This window comes from Procambarus clarkii, chromosome 37 (genome assembly GCF_040958095.1).
Source record: "Procambarus clarkii isolate CNS0578487 chromosome 37, FALCON_Pclarkii_2.0, whole genome shotgun sequence".
In the NCBI taxonomy this organism is placed as follows: domain Eukaryota; kingdom Metazoa; phylum Arthropoda; class Malacostraca; order Decapoda; family Cambaridae; genus Procambarus; species Procambarus clarkii.
The window spans coordinates 18,714,933-18,729,766 of NC_091186.1; the positions used below are offsets into that span (position 1 = coordinate 18,714,933).

The 14,834-nt window shown below is 40.4% G+C and overlaps 1 protein-coding gene across 4 annotated transcripts in view; it reads right to left on the reverse strand.

Annotated features, from left to right (window-relative positions):
* Positions 1–3,183: 3,183 nt before the first annotated feature.
* LOC123765718 (transmembrane protein 169) overlaps positions 3,184–14,834 on the reverse strand; it is a 22,199-nt gene continuing 10,548 nt past the window's right edge. For 2 of the 4 annotated variants that reach the window (XM_069337190.1, XM_069337191.1), the window contains exons 5-9: positions 14,808–14,834; positions 12,912–13,135; positions 10,569–10,762; positions 8,247–8,376; positions 5,031–6,143 (exon numbers count right to left, since the gene is read on the reverse strand). The exon at positions 14,808–14,834 is cut by the window's right edge and continues 93 nt beyond it. In XM_069337190.1, coding sequence (XP_069193291.1) covers positions 5,979–6,143; positions 8,247–8,376; positions 10,569–10,762; positions 12,912–13,135; positions 14,808–14,834 — 740 coding nt within the window. In that variant the 3' untranslated portion in view covers positions 5,031–5,978. Of the gene's footprint in view, positions 6,144–8,246; positions 8,377–10,568; positions 10,763–12,911; positions 13,136–14,807 lie in introns of all 4 variants that reach the window. The other 2 variants (XM_045754418.2, XM_045754419.2) reach the window with 2 other exon arrangements.

Here is a 14,834-nt window from a genome sequence, read left to right on the forward strand (position 1 = left end):
CATGAGCGTAGCTCTCATCCTGTAACTACACTAAGGTACCGGTAATTTTACACACACTCGCCAATATATATCCCCACATTCACACATATCCCCACATCCATACATACACCTATACATTTTGAGGGATCAAGGTTTTTCAGTTGATCACTAGCAATAGTCTCAGCATCACTTTGCTTCATAAGATTTATTTACAAGATAAAATAATTAAAACATATACAATGTATATATACAAAATTTAAGAGGTTCACTATAACAAATATATTTTTGAAGCACACTAGAGTAAAAAGGAATAAAAACTAATAAAAATGGTTTGGTATTGTAAGTGTTAAACCAAAGGCCAAATAACTGGAAAGTCACATACCACATGAATGCCTAACACCACAATGTCTTATTTTGCATTAATGTTTCTCAGAAATATTTCCGTAAAGTGTTGTCAAATCTCACTCAAACTTAAAAGACTTTATATCTTAACCATATTCACTGCAAGTGCCATATTTAAGTGCATGAATGTTAAAGTTGAGCCAACTCTTAAAAACTGCCTAGAAATTCTAACAATAGGACAAGGTGGTGCCCCTCCTCCAGGTCAACAAGGACAAGGTGGTGCCCCTCCTCCAGGTCAACAAGGACGAGGTGGTGCCCCTCCTCCAGGTCAACAAGGACAAGGTGGTGCCCCTCCTCCAGGTCAACAAGGACAAGGTGGTGCCCCTCCTCCAGGTCAACAAGGACAAGGTGGTGCCCCTCCTCCAGGTCAACAAGGACGAGGTGGTGCCCCTCCTCCAGGTCAACAAGGACGAGGTGGTGCCCCTCCTCCAGGTCAACAAGGACGAGGTGGTGCCCCTCCTCCAGGTCAACAAGGACGAGGTGGTGCCCCTCCTCCAGGTCAACAAGGACAAGGTGGTGCCCCTCCTCCAGGTCAACAAGGACAAGGTGGTGCCCCTCCTCCAGGTCAACAAGGACGAGGTGGTGCCCCTCCTCCAGGTCAACAAGGACAAGGTGGTGCCCCTCCTCCAGGTCAACAAGGACAAGGTGGTGCCCCTCCTCCAGGTCAACAAGGACGAGGTGGTGCCCCTCCTCCAGGTCAACAAGGACAAGGTGGTGCCCCTCCTCCAGGTCAACAAGGACAAGGTGGTGCCCCTCCTCCAGGTCAACAAGGACGAGGTGGTGCCCCTCCTCCAGGTCAACAAGGACAAGGTGGTGCCCCTCCTCCAGGTCAACAAGGACAAGGTGGTGCCCCTCCTCCAGGTCAACAAGGACGAGGTGGTGCCCCTCCTCCAGGTCAACAAGGACAAGGTGGTGCCCCTCCTCCAGGTCAACAAGGACGAGGTGGTGCCCCTCCTCCAGATCAACTTGAGTATCCATACAAAAGCTAAAGTTTAGTAAACCGAGGAAGAACACGTAACTAGATTTTGATCATATAAAATGTACAATATCCGAGGCTATGAGTGACTATCATACCTATATAAGCTCCTACACAATGTGGCAGTCTGGATAGTATCAAAAGATTCAGAGACGAGTACAATCTAATTTAATACTAAAATGATCTCCCCCAAATGACCTAGCTTGCGTGGCCAAGGCAGCCAGAAGATAGGAGCACAGCTACCATAGTGCAGGTTAAGACAACTCGTGCCCAAGCAGCCCTGAGTAGCCACTGCAGGAGTGGTTCTGGAAGCCACAGGAAGCACCCAAGTATGTTACACTTCACCTACATCACACAGTGACAATGTTACAAGAAACACACATTTTCTTATCAGAAAATTACAAAGTTTAAAACATTATCTTCAGATTATGTTTAATTTTTTTTACACAAAAAGATCAACACACACACACACACATGCACACAAAGATCTAAAAACACAAGCATTTTTAATGAAAATAATGCTGAATATGACCAGCAATTGCAGTTATTACAAGAATGAAGACGTAGCACCATTATCAACACTGCGAGAGCCATTACTGGCAAAACACAACTCTGCATCCCACAACTATACATGACACCAAGATAATGCATCATTACCTCTGCTGTATCAGTAAAATGTATACAGGACCTAGGTTTTTACTACCCTCAGGTAAGCTTAAATGTGCAATAAAGAAAAGCATCCTTACTATGTGGAACTATTTTGCCGAAATAAATAGGCGAGTAAATGAAGGCTTTGGTCTCAGTTACAAGTATAGGTGTGCCTATAGTATAATGCTCCAATGATCAGACTTTTTGTTGTTTTTAAATCCAATACATTTCAGTGGAGATATGTGAGCATAGGAATAGGATAAAGGGACTACAAAGACTTAATTAACCCCCATTTTGCGTAGGAAAGAGGTACAGATAACTCGTGAAATAAAAATAGTTTTGTATTATGTCTCATTTACACACATTTGTAAATGCTCAATGATACATTAAGAAACAACTAAACACTTGCCTTATCTGTTGCCCGTCGACAATGACACCTTTATTTCTGAGAACAATACACCGCTGTTAATTTTGTGAACATGATGATCGTGCATCTACTTCATGGGCTACATGATCCACTACCCAACTACAGTGCCTCAGAATGTAGCGCTGTACCATGAGCTCATCTTTACTAAACAGGCTCTGTACCTCAGTATTTTTACTACCTGGACACTAACATTTCCACCTTCGTTTCTCAAGTATAAATCTCCCACAAAAAATATTCAGAACACTACAACCAACCAGTATTTCAACCTGTTCCCAGTATTTCAACCTGTTCTCACACCAAGGTCAACTATATTTGCAAATTGAAAGTGATATTCTGGAAATAGAAACATTAGAATTATATGCTTTCATAACTAACAGGCACTGACCTCAATAGGTCACATGGGTTGGTGTAGGTTCATGTGCTAATGTACAGTCAAAGTACATTTACTGGATGATTCCCACATGTGAACAGGCTGTATATTATCAATAATCAGGCACTGACAACCCTTATACAGTACAGCCAATAATTATTTGGATGGTGATACAATTTTCTTGTTTTTGCTCTCTACTCCAGCCAACTGAATTGGAAATGAAACAATGTCAGCGAGGTTAAAGTGCACACTTTCCCCTTGAATATATGGGTACAGTATTTACATGCATGTGTAAATTATGTAGCAACTATAGCTCATTAACATACCCTGTATATTCCTAGATTGAAATTACATTTTCTTCAAGGAAATGTCACACAAGTCTCACAAGTGACTATTTATTTTTATTTATGAAAGATAAAAATTTGCTAAAAGTATTTTATGCTGAGCATATACACCAAACTTTTATTTCATATTACATCACTAAGATATTTTTAAGATGGTTCAGGTAACATAGATAAATAAATAGATGAATGCTTGGATGTACAGAAAACATTCAAGGCATTTTCTCTTAGAGAGCAAAGCTGTGATATCTTTAATACAAACAAAAGGGCCATTACAAATCTCACATTAACCTTTCATAATGAGAATATCTATATTGTTGCTAGGATAGGTCATGCTGCCTGTATGAACAATATGTCACACTGCCACTCAAGGTCTCCATGTGCAAAATGCTGCCAAATATACAGTTGCACACAAAGCACTTGCATTTGGCTACGTGCACTGTAAAAAGATTCTTTGGCGGACTCTGAAACAGGAGGTATTCAACCTCAACAAAGGATGATGGAGTGACACTAAAGGTCAATAACATACTATTGGCACATATCAAATGATGATAATTTGACTACAACATAGCATAAATGAAGAGGCAAATCCATATTCTTAACATTACCAAGACATATTCCAATCTTTGGTACAAAACAAGTTATAGAAGAAAAAGAGGGAATGAGTGTGGAAAGGGGGGGAGAGGGGGGGGGGGTAGAACAAACATTCTACATGTTACTATTCAAACATTACACACATACCTGCATGTACATCTTGATACCTGCACCAAGCATCACCATCACAAAGCTGGGCAGCCTTCCAAACTTAAAATTGTCTCAAACATACAATATATTTGAGATAAACATATTGTATGTTTGTACATACAAAATCGACTTGATAATGGTCCAGGACGGACCGAAACGTCGGCGTCTCATCGTATTCTAGTGTGTGCTTTGGTCATTATATCTTCAGCCACATTATTGTGACTCATTGTCCGCATACAATACAATACAATTTGTATTATTCTCTAATGCTTATACAAATACAAAATTCTTTAGATTATTTCCGTGTTGCATGGAAACTTAAATACCTTGCTTCATTAGTTAAAGACACAATTTGGTGTGACCTTGACAACATAATTTGTGCTCCGAGACAAAAAAAAATGCATATTTTGTTATTACATGAAATATCATGATCAATCATTACCTTGTAACCCTTTGCTGAAATACCAGCAAATTTGGAATAATCTTTAGCCTTCTTCATATACAATACTGTTTATTAACTTGGTTTAAATACTCACTTTTCTCCACTTCTATTTCAATAATATCTGATATGAATGTTATTCATACAATATTCTTCAGATAAATTACATTTAAACACAATACATTAGGCGAGCTCATTCTCCCACGATAGTATACAAGTGAAGCAATGATTATACCCGTCTCTTCGATGCATGTTCTTTTCAATGAATTGTATTGTACTCATATACAAAACATATAACTTCTTGCTGGTATTAGTGTTTAATATGTTTAAAGATTCAGTACTGATTTTCTTCTATTATATTATTTTCTGTAAATGTTGTAACTGTCATTGGCTACTGAGGTAATTTCATGCTTTCCATACCATCTAAATGTCTTTATATATAGAAATTACATAATTAAATAGATAAACAAATCAACAGATTTGTTCAGCATGCATAATGCACCCTGCTTTAGTTTGTAAACTTAAGATATACTTTCCCACTGTCAGGGCCAGGATGCCTGCCAGGCTTACCGAGATCCCTAAGCCAATGACTGAACTCTCCCGGGATGCAACACCATAACAGTTGACTAACTCCTGGGTACCTATTTACTGCTAGGTGAACACAGGAATCAAGTGAAAAGAACGTGTCCAAACATCACCGTCTCGGGTGGGAATCGAATCTGGGACCTTGTGGTTGTGAAGTGACAGCACTGACCATCACACTCTTAGTGCAAGTAAACACACGTCATATACGAAAAGGACAAACATTAATCTGGTGAACAGACTGAATGCTTGCATGGTATTAACACACTGCTGTACACATATATACTAGTTAACACTTGCACAATATTCATAAATTTCCATTCTCTGTTAACACATTTAGTATAATGCGGTAGAAAATTTACGATATAATTTAATGTGCAAGCATCAAGGTGATTTTGTTAAACATAATTAAGATGAACTGAAAACTATCACAAATTATATAACAATAAAATAACATTAAAATGCCTTAAAAAACTAAAACACAATATATTTCCTGTATACCAGTAGAGTATAGATATTATTTTCACTCACTGGAAATATCACAATAACCTTGGAATGACAAAGTATACTTCTATGAGCTGTACATTTGGTTCAAATAACAAAAAACTGTCAACAAAAAAAGGAATGCAAGTTGGAACAACATAAAGATACGACACGTAACATATAACGATTGAGCAATTGGGACAGCTCTCAGGCACAATGTACTATATAGACATAAAAGAACATTAAAAAACTGATGCCTGTAACTGAATGATAATATTTTTTTGGTCTAATTCAAAATACTGTGTGCAGTACCGGTACTAGAACAGTAATCTCAAATGACAGAAATATTTGCAAGTATGCAAGCAAAATAGTACAATGCTGCCCAGGTTCTAGCATTTTCTGTCAATAAGCGAGATTCAAATTCAGGTAGTTTTTGTATTTAAAACTCATTCTCCGGAATATCGATGATGGATAAACATACTAATACAAGTGTCAATAGAAGGTAATTTGTTTGATGTCTTATAAACACTATGTATATTCCCAATGTAGTCTGCAATGTTTCTTTTTATGTGGTAATTGCACACAACTTACACAGTGCAGTCCTGCATTTTTGTGCCAAGAGGTTCAGTCATTAACACAACAGTCTCATATGGTGCACATTCCTCGACATGCAGCAAAGAACACAGCCACCCATAGAAACCTTTCTCAGGGTCACTCACCTCTGCCCACCAGGAATCATAAGACAATGATATCTGTAAAAATGAGAAACAAAATGGATTTTTGAGTGTAATGAAAGACTACTTTCTGTGCTGCCATTTAGTAGCTTCCCGGAGTTTATGGCACTGGCATCACAGGGCCTCCCATTCGTGACATGATCTTGAGACCGTGCAGTACACCAGGAACTTAGGACCAAAATCTATTTCTTTCAGAGAGAGAGATAACAAAAAAAAAAAAAAGGCGAATGTACTGCAAGTCAATCAAACCTACAACCGAGAAGAACCAATCAGAAATGTATAAGCAAAACAAAATAAACCACTGCTATGAAGAAATAAAATTAAGAGAACAAGGAAAACCATAACACTGGGTAAACAACCTTTGCTTGCCCTAACTACCCTGGCCACCACAATGTGGCAACCCAAGTCATCCGAGGTCCTGGGAACCCCTCTCCTCACTTGTAAGCCATCAATATCATCCCCCAAACCCAATGAGAAAGAAAGGGCAACAGGACAGGAACAGGGAGTTACTGAGGGAGGACACACACACACAATGCTGTTTCATTACACTCGATGTTCTATTTCTGTGCCGGTTCCTTACTAGTTACTCAGAGCTAACACACAACAGTGCCACAGGGAAAAATACTTTGCTGAAAGGAACTGAATATAATGAAAACAGACAAAAATGGTAAAGAAATTATTCATGGAAGAAGAAAGCAGAAGACTATGGCCTGGGAAAATTTAAGGAACATCAGTGGATATCCTGTCCAAAAGCCCCACAAGCACAAAGAGAATGCAGGAAACTCAATAGGAAACAAACAGCCAACACCCCTGTTGACAACCAGGAACCTAAAGCCAAGAGAAGAACAGAAGAAAACACTGCAGTGACTGAGGGAGAGCAAATAAAGAAGCACCACACAGGCAAAAGCCACAACAAACAGGGCTGACACACCCACAGCCAGCAAATGTTGTTGTCCAACCAACAGGCTGGGACAAACTGGATAAGAACCAGAGAAGAGTACTGAGAGGATGGGACACCATGAGCGTAGCTATCATCCTGTTACTATTACACTAAGATAATTACCCCTGGACAAACTAAACATCAATCACCAAGATGCCCCCCTTCAGAGGTCTACCATCTCATTCTTTCCCACTAAAGGAGGAGATGGCTGCAGATGAAGAAACCACACATCATGGCTGAAAGAACAGAACCCACGTGTCCAAAAAACAGCATGAAGCTCCCCAACCCAACAACCAGAGACCAGAGCTAACAAAAACAACTCTAAGAAATATACCTCGGACCAAAGGGGGCAACTGTGAACCGAGGGGGAACAAAGAAATTGGGAAGGCATGAGCCAATCAGAGGCAAAAGAAAGCTCAAGACAACTTTTGAGATGGCACTGAGGAACTATCAATGCCAAATGGCAATAAAAGTTGCTCTACCAAAGCAGAGTAATAAGAAGTGACTGTATTAGGCATGAGATGCTGTTCCACAAACAACCAGGACAAAAAGGAAAACTAAGGAATAGTTAACATAACAAAGAAACAAAGAAGAAACATAATAAAGAGTGAGAAAGAGACAAAGAGTGTGCCAGGACACTTCATACGGTCACCGTGACAAAAGATGCAGGTTGAATACCAACGAATCAAATCCTTCTCAGATGGACCCAAAATCTTTTCGTGTGTGGGCTGTCTTCTGCTCTGTGGCTGCATTAAGAGATCCCTGGCTGGCAGATAACCCTTTGTTTTCCTTTGTCAAGTGCCAGACTTGACAAAGTCTGCCACTTGAGACTCATACACAAGCACTTGACTAGACAGAAGTGGCAAGACAGATTTGAAATGTTGCCTGCCACTGGTCAGCAGAGACAGTCACAGGAACCTGATATATTGAATCTGGCCCTACAGTATCAGTGCCATAAGCTGAGGGAAGCAACTGAGGGAAAAGGTCTGCCCAGAAAAGCATTGTAGTGTTATTTTTTATTAGTTTTTAGAACCGTGTGTGTTATTTCTAACAAGATAAAAGAACATTATATCAATAAGTTAAAGCAAATGGGAAATAATTCAAGACACTGAACTTTTGTATCTAATGATCAACCTGTATGTCTAGAAGTAGAACATAAAGACATACAAAGCAGGACTTACCTGAACGAGAGCCCCATATATTCCTAATCCAAATGTGAAGACAGTAATGAGGAATGGGTAGAGAAGAATGAGCAGCGGTGGTAGTGTTATCTTTGGGAGACAACGAGCTTCTGTGACCCTCGTCAACATGCTAGAAGAAAAATATCTATTTTACTTAAATCTTGGAACAGTAATTAGTATAACAAACTGAATTTGATCCTCACACATGAACAAGGTCATGTGTAAAGTACATAGGTTTTAATAAAGATTCAAACTATTTCAATTGTACAGTGCAGTTCAATGTAGTTTACTCATAATCTATTGACTACTGCAGTGTGTATTATAACATAAGGCACTCAATGGGTGGTGTAAAAAATGTTTGAATTTAGCAATACTAGTATTTTAATGTTTTAATGTTTTTAACTTTTTTATTTTAAATGAAAATTGTTGAGTTTGGCAGTACAGTATTTTGACATTTTTTTTTTTAATTTTCAGTTAATATTAATAAGTCCTTAACCACTGCACCATGAAATTATTACATGAAACAGGCGTGCAGTGCAGGGGGTTTGTGGATTGTTAACCTGTTCAGTGCAATTTTGAACTGTAATAAAAAAGCATGACTTGGTCTATGGGAATCATTTTTCAACTCGTGAACTACAGGAGTATGGTCCTAATAGGTGTAGCTATTTCTTGGTGTCAAGAAATTACACGAACATTTGCGATAAAGAAAAATACAGCAAATCATGTTTCGCACACGCCCCCACACTCACAAAATTAACTCCTGTCAATCTACATAAATCTACAGTTACCGCAGGAAACTCTGGAGACCAACTGCCTGCAAAGGCATGAACTCCAAACTGAAAACAAAACTTCACAGCAGAAATAACAACCCAACAGAAACCAGAAACTGAGACTGCAGCCTGTGAACAAAATATGGGAAGGAAAATGAAACTCCAGAGACAGGTGAACACTAGACCCTCAGGGCCCCTGTAAACTCCAAGGACCCAAAATGACTTCCAAGGGTAGGGGGGCACAGGAGGTTTCAGAAATAGACAGGGAGGTAAGAACAAACTAGCCTCCCAGGATAATAAGTTCTCAAGCTTAACTAAAACAAGGCCAAAATTCGATGGGTCAAATTCAGGGGTCTCCCAACTCATTACCTCAAAAGACTAAAAACCCATCCCTGCCAAAAGAAAGGGAGAGTTAGAAGTGTTCATCCCACTACATGAACCAAAACCAAGAGAACAAAGGAAAAGAAAATGGGGCACCAAACACAATAGACACCAGCTCCCTCCCAAAAAGACTAATATCAATAGGGAACACTAATATGTAACTAGTAACAATATGGAACCCAGGAGGGCCTTTAGAACAATGGAAAACACTGAGACTGATATCAAAACCCTGAAGAGAACAGACTGATTGCTGCAGACACACATAAACCAAGGCCCCACGCAGCAAAAAAAAAGCTTGGAATCGGAATTTGAAAAAAAAAATAAAATGAAATCCAGAGAGTACAGTACATAAGAGCAAGGACCCCCGTGGCAGCCGGGACAACCACACCTGGAAAAGTGAGGCCTATGTGCACAAGGGTGCCACAGCCTCCGAGATCCCCACAGCCCAAAAAACTCCTTGATTATAAACACCAAGGCGAACAGATATAGCAAAATTTGCAGAAGCCAAATACCAGCACTGTAGGGCAAAGGCCAAATGTGGTACCTCACAAAAAGCTGAGGGCCAGGAACAAATCTTGGAATCTTGGTTTTCACTTCACAAAAACCATTGGTTTGGTTTTTTTAATTTCATAAAAGCAATTTAACATTTCACAAAAACCAAACCAATCCAAGGAAAAGAAAGGAGGGGTTTCTCAGTTTTGGACTAATCTCTGATCCCCATATACATCCCCTCACTTCTATGAGAACACTAGATTCTGATCCTGGTGACCAGTAGGCCTGGTAATGTTATAGGAGTCTTTGTGGAACCAGAGCCTAATGCACCAGAAAGTCACGCAGTCCCTGTGACGTAGTGGCAAGATGCTCGCCTGGAGTTTCACGAGCACTTTGTCCTGGGTTCATATCCTGGCTAGGGAGAATTTACTGAGCATCACTCCTTAACTGTAGGCTCTGTTTACTCAACAGTAAAATAGGTACCTGGTTGTTAAACGATTTGGCGGGTCGTATTCCGGAGAATATTAGATAGGATTAAGGAGTTGCCCAAAACGCTATGCATGCTAGTGGTTGTATAAGAATGTAATAACTCTTGTAATGTAATGTACTAAAAAGCCAGCCCAAAAATACATGGCATAACATAAATAGCATGTAACAAAACATTGCAAGGATACCATACCTATACCATGTGAGGGTGCCGAGGTAGAAAGAATACGCTCCAGACACCAGGAAGACAAATGGGAAGCAGATGAGGGAGAATAAAGTGATATGTGGTCCATAACGCATCGAGCATCTGGGCTTAGGCTTATCAGGCCCCAATGTCTGTGTGATTGATGCTTCCAGATCATCCAGTTCTTCTCTGGAGAGGTTTACCTATTTAGAAGAGGATTGAATTAAGTCAATATTCACCCCAAAACATATATACTCTTGTGTAAACATACAGTACAAGCTTATTTTAATGGAGACAACATACATACAATTTTTTTCATTAATTCAAGTACCATACAGTACAGTACCAAATATACACAAAAGAAAATAACCTAGAGAATCTGGCATTCTAAGATATTTAATAAAAATTCCAACATCTCAATGAAAATGAAAACCATTTAAAATATTGAAAGCATCTATGAACTATGCTTGAGAGCAGGGAGTTCATGACCTTTTTTTATTCTTTTCTATTGTGAACAAGTACTGCCATATTTCATGCTGATTTTCCATTATAATTGTTTTAGGGGAAAAAGTATGGGAGTTTAGCAGGAAGACTGATGGAGTGATGCATGAGAATGTCAAACAGATAAAGTGATTATAATCAAACTTGCCAAGATGACTGTGATAAAGCCAGCGTTGACTACTCAAAACTAGCTCAAAACCACTCAAACTAGCTCGAAACTCATTAGTACTGATTATAACCACAAGGTGGCTCAGCCCCAACCCTCAGCAGGCTTCCCTAGTCAGTTCTGAAATGGATGAAAAGCCCAACGATGAACTAACAAACTTGAATGGCGTGGGGGGAGAAATAAGGCAGCCACTGGGGCTCCTAAAGAAAGTGGAATTTCATTACATTTAATGCTGGGTTTTGATGGGAACCCACCCCCTAATGGCTCCCTGAAAGTAACTAACCCGCAGAGAATAAAACTTAACTTACTAGGCAGAAGAAGAGGCACAAGGACATAAAAAAAGAAACCAGGCTGCGAGGCATGGCCCAAAGCAACACACAACCAACTGGGACAAGAAACACTGAACAAACACCGGGCCATGAGAACCATGTTAGAATGGCAAAACCTCCAAGCCTCAACATCAGCCCAGGACGTGTTGGAGAGGATCTTGGCCAAAGCAGCACATCTGCTAATATCATGAGTCTAAGAGTAGACCGCAGGTTGACCAGACTTCTTGACACTGCCGACAACCTAAGAAATACGAGCCTTGAAACAGGGGACAGAGGAAACAGCATCCCCTGTTGTTAACTTTTTGTTAACCAACAAGGTGTCCAGTGGGACAGTACCGGTAGCCTGCAGGTAGCGGTGAAAAGTCACCAACAGACACTACAAATAATGTACCCGCAGCTGAACCAACCAAGCATTAATCACCAAAGGACCCCTACAGATGCCCTCTGACTCATTCACCAGAAAGGAAGGAGAAGAATGCCAATGGACAAATTACCCACCAGTGTGAAAGAAACAGAATCCCTACCTCCAGAGAAGAGTCTGAAGCTCCTCAATCATACAGCCAGAGGCAACAGCCACCAAGAGAGACAACCTTAAGAAATATATCATGAGCTGATGGGGAAACTGTAAACTGAGGCAAGGAGAGAAAACAAAGTCAGTCAAGAGACTAGAACGGTTCAGAAGGAGCACGTGCAGGCTGGAGATGAAAAAAAATGGACAGGACAACTTGGAAATCAGTGCCATGGAAGTGTTGACACTGAATGCAAGCAACTGCAGATATGGTAATATCAAGTGATAAAAGATAACAGTAGTATTAAGCACGAGATGCTGATAAATAAAACAACCCAGACAAAAAGGAGAGGATAGACCTCACCAAAACTGAAGAAAGATGACAAAGAGAAAAAAAAAAAAAGAGTGGCAAAATGAGTGCCAAGCAATCTCATATTGCTGCCACGAGGAAACACATACAGGCAGGACACCAAAAAATCAGCCACCCGCTCGCCAAATGGCAACAGACATGCATCAGAAACTTCAGTCCGAAGAGCAGAGGAGAAGTTCAAACCAGCAAAGTACACTACCAGGCTGATTTGCTGGAAGAGGTGGAGCAGCAGAAAAATGCCCAGGCTTTGGGGACATTGATCCCCAGAACCAACAATAGGTAAACAGGCAAGTAGGTAGTTAGATTATTCTGGTAGTTATATAATGGATTGTAGATGAAGAAATTTTAGATTGCACTTAAAACATGCCTTGTTTCACTACTTGTCATGCTTGAGGTTTGGGTTAGGTTAGGTTAAATAGTTCTTAACTTTGAGTACAGTATTTAGGAACAAAAAGTAATCAATTAGAAAACAACACACCTTGACATCAATACTATGTCCTTTCTTCTTGCCCCGCTTGATGGTGCCAGTGAGTGTGACATATGATTCCAGACCATCTGGTAGTTCCTCGCTGAAAACCACCTGTCCTCCACTGCCACCTTCATCGCTGTTGCCACCATCACACCCTACACCTTCATTCCCAACAAGTTTCAGGACACACTGTTCATCCGATTCATTACCATCACTGGCCACCTTAATACTTCCTGCAACCAGACATGTATACCACAGTATTATTAACACTGCTTAAGTAAATAATTTATTGCCTAAAATAAATGCCTGAGAAGGAAGTAACTGACAAGTATGTTAACTGAATACTGTAATACTATTACAGTATTACATCCTCAATTATATTCATTTATTAAATGAACAAATCCACGAGGGCCGTGATGAGGGTTCGAACCTATGTATGGAATGTTCCCAGATGCGCCTTAGTCAACTGTACCACGACATGGTCAAAAGAATTGCAACCTGTAGTGCTACTGCCGAGACACCCCGATTGGGCTTCGGAGAAGGTTCGGGATCCTAGTGAGGGGCAGTAGCACTCCAGGTTGCAATTCTTTTGACAATGTTATGGTACAGTTGAATAAGGCGCATCTGGAAACATCCTGTGCGTAGGTTCAAACTTTCATCACGGCCTTTGTGGATATGTTCATGTGATATATCACGTTACTGTGATTTCTGTGTGTATATTCATTTATTCTGAGCTGCAATAAAACCAGCATTCAACATAATGAAATGCCTCTTTCTAATAGGTCCTTCAGTGACTCTCTGTTGCTACATCCCAGATAACTTCACCCAAATCAATTCACAGCAGGCCTTTGTGACTTTTAATATAGCCTATCTGAGATCAGAGGTCAAAACCTGGCTCCCTCACAAAGGAAATCCACTGCAATCCATTAATTTTGAATCCACTGCACAAGGGGCAGTGGATTCAAAATCACTCTAACCAAAGGAATGATCCACTGTGTATATACGTGTGTGAATGTGTAATTAGCTAAGTGTACTGTACTATGAACACAGCACTATAAGAAAAGATCTCAGTGATGCCTAACAGGTATTCAAATGAAACTAAGCCTTCCCCTGTGTGAGGCTTAAGCCAGGAAAATGCACACATCCACACTAAAGGTGGGGTTCCCAGGTGGCCTGGGCCTGGGATGTGAAGCCAGTTGGGAAATGATAGTTTGCCTTTTTTACCTTAGGGTTAGGACCAACTGATGTTCTTGGCTACTCTGCCGAGGTAACCATGGCTCCCAAATCTTTGTCAAGTTTGACGTGCAGACGAGAACTGCTCTCCTCCCTTGTTTAAGCCAATATCTCAACTCTGAAAATCTACATCTGGTCACATGCCTCTGGCCCTCCACAGAACAGGCCCTTTTGCATTTCCCAAGACTGCTTTAGTATCCAGCAGCCACTACTGAAGTCCTTTGCAGTGCCACCTGGCTACCTCACAACACTGACACCACCTTGGATCCCTCTGACATCTGGCATCCCAGGTGTCTTTGTCCAGCTTGCTTCCACACAGAGACCCATGTATGTTCATTCACGCTCATAAATACTTTCGTTGTCTGTACTCTGAGAGAGGCTTTCTAATTTATTAAATTCTACAATTAGGTCACAACAATATCCTTCAAATAGTCACTTGTTTTGTTGCATCTAACCTTTCTGGGAGGGAAAAGAGTTTGGGTTGATTTATAATCCAGGTCTCCCCTCACCTTATAGAGAGACGGCCCAGTTCTGGTCCTGGCTCCTGGTAGGTAAGGATGGGTGTCAGAAACTGGGTGTGATTTCCAAAGGCTTGGTTATAAAGGAGTTAAAGATCAGGAAGCTACTGAAGGGGCACTCCCAGAAAGGTGCCTAAAAACACACAGAATATACCTTCTCCAAGAATGGATATCTTGTCAC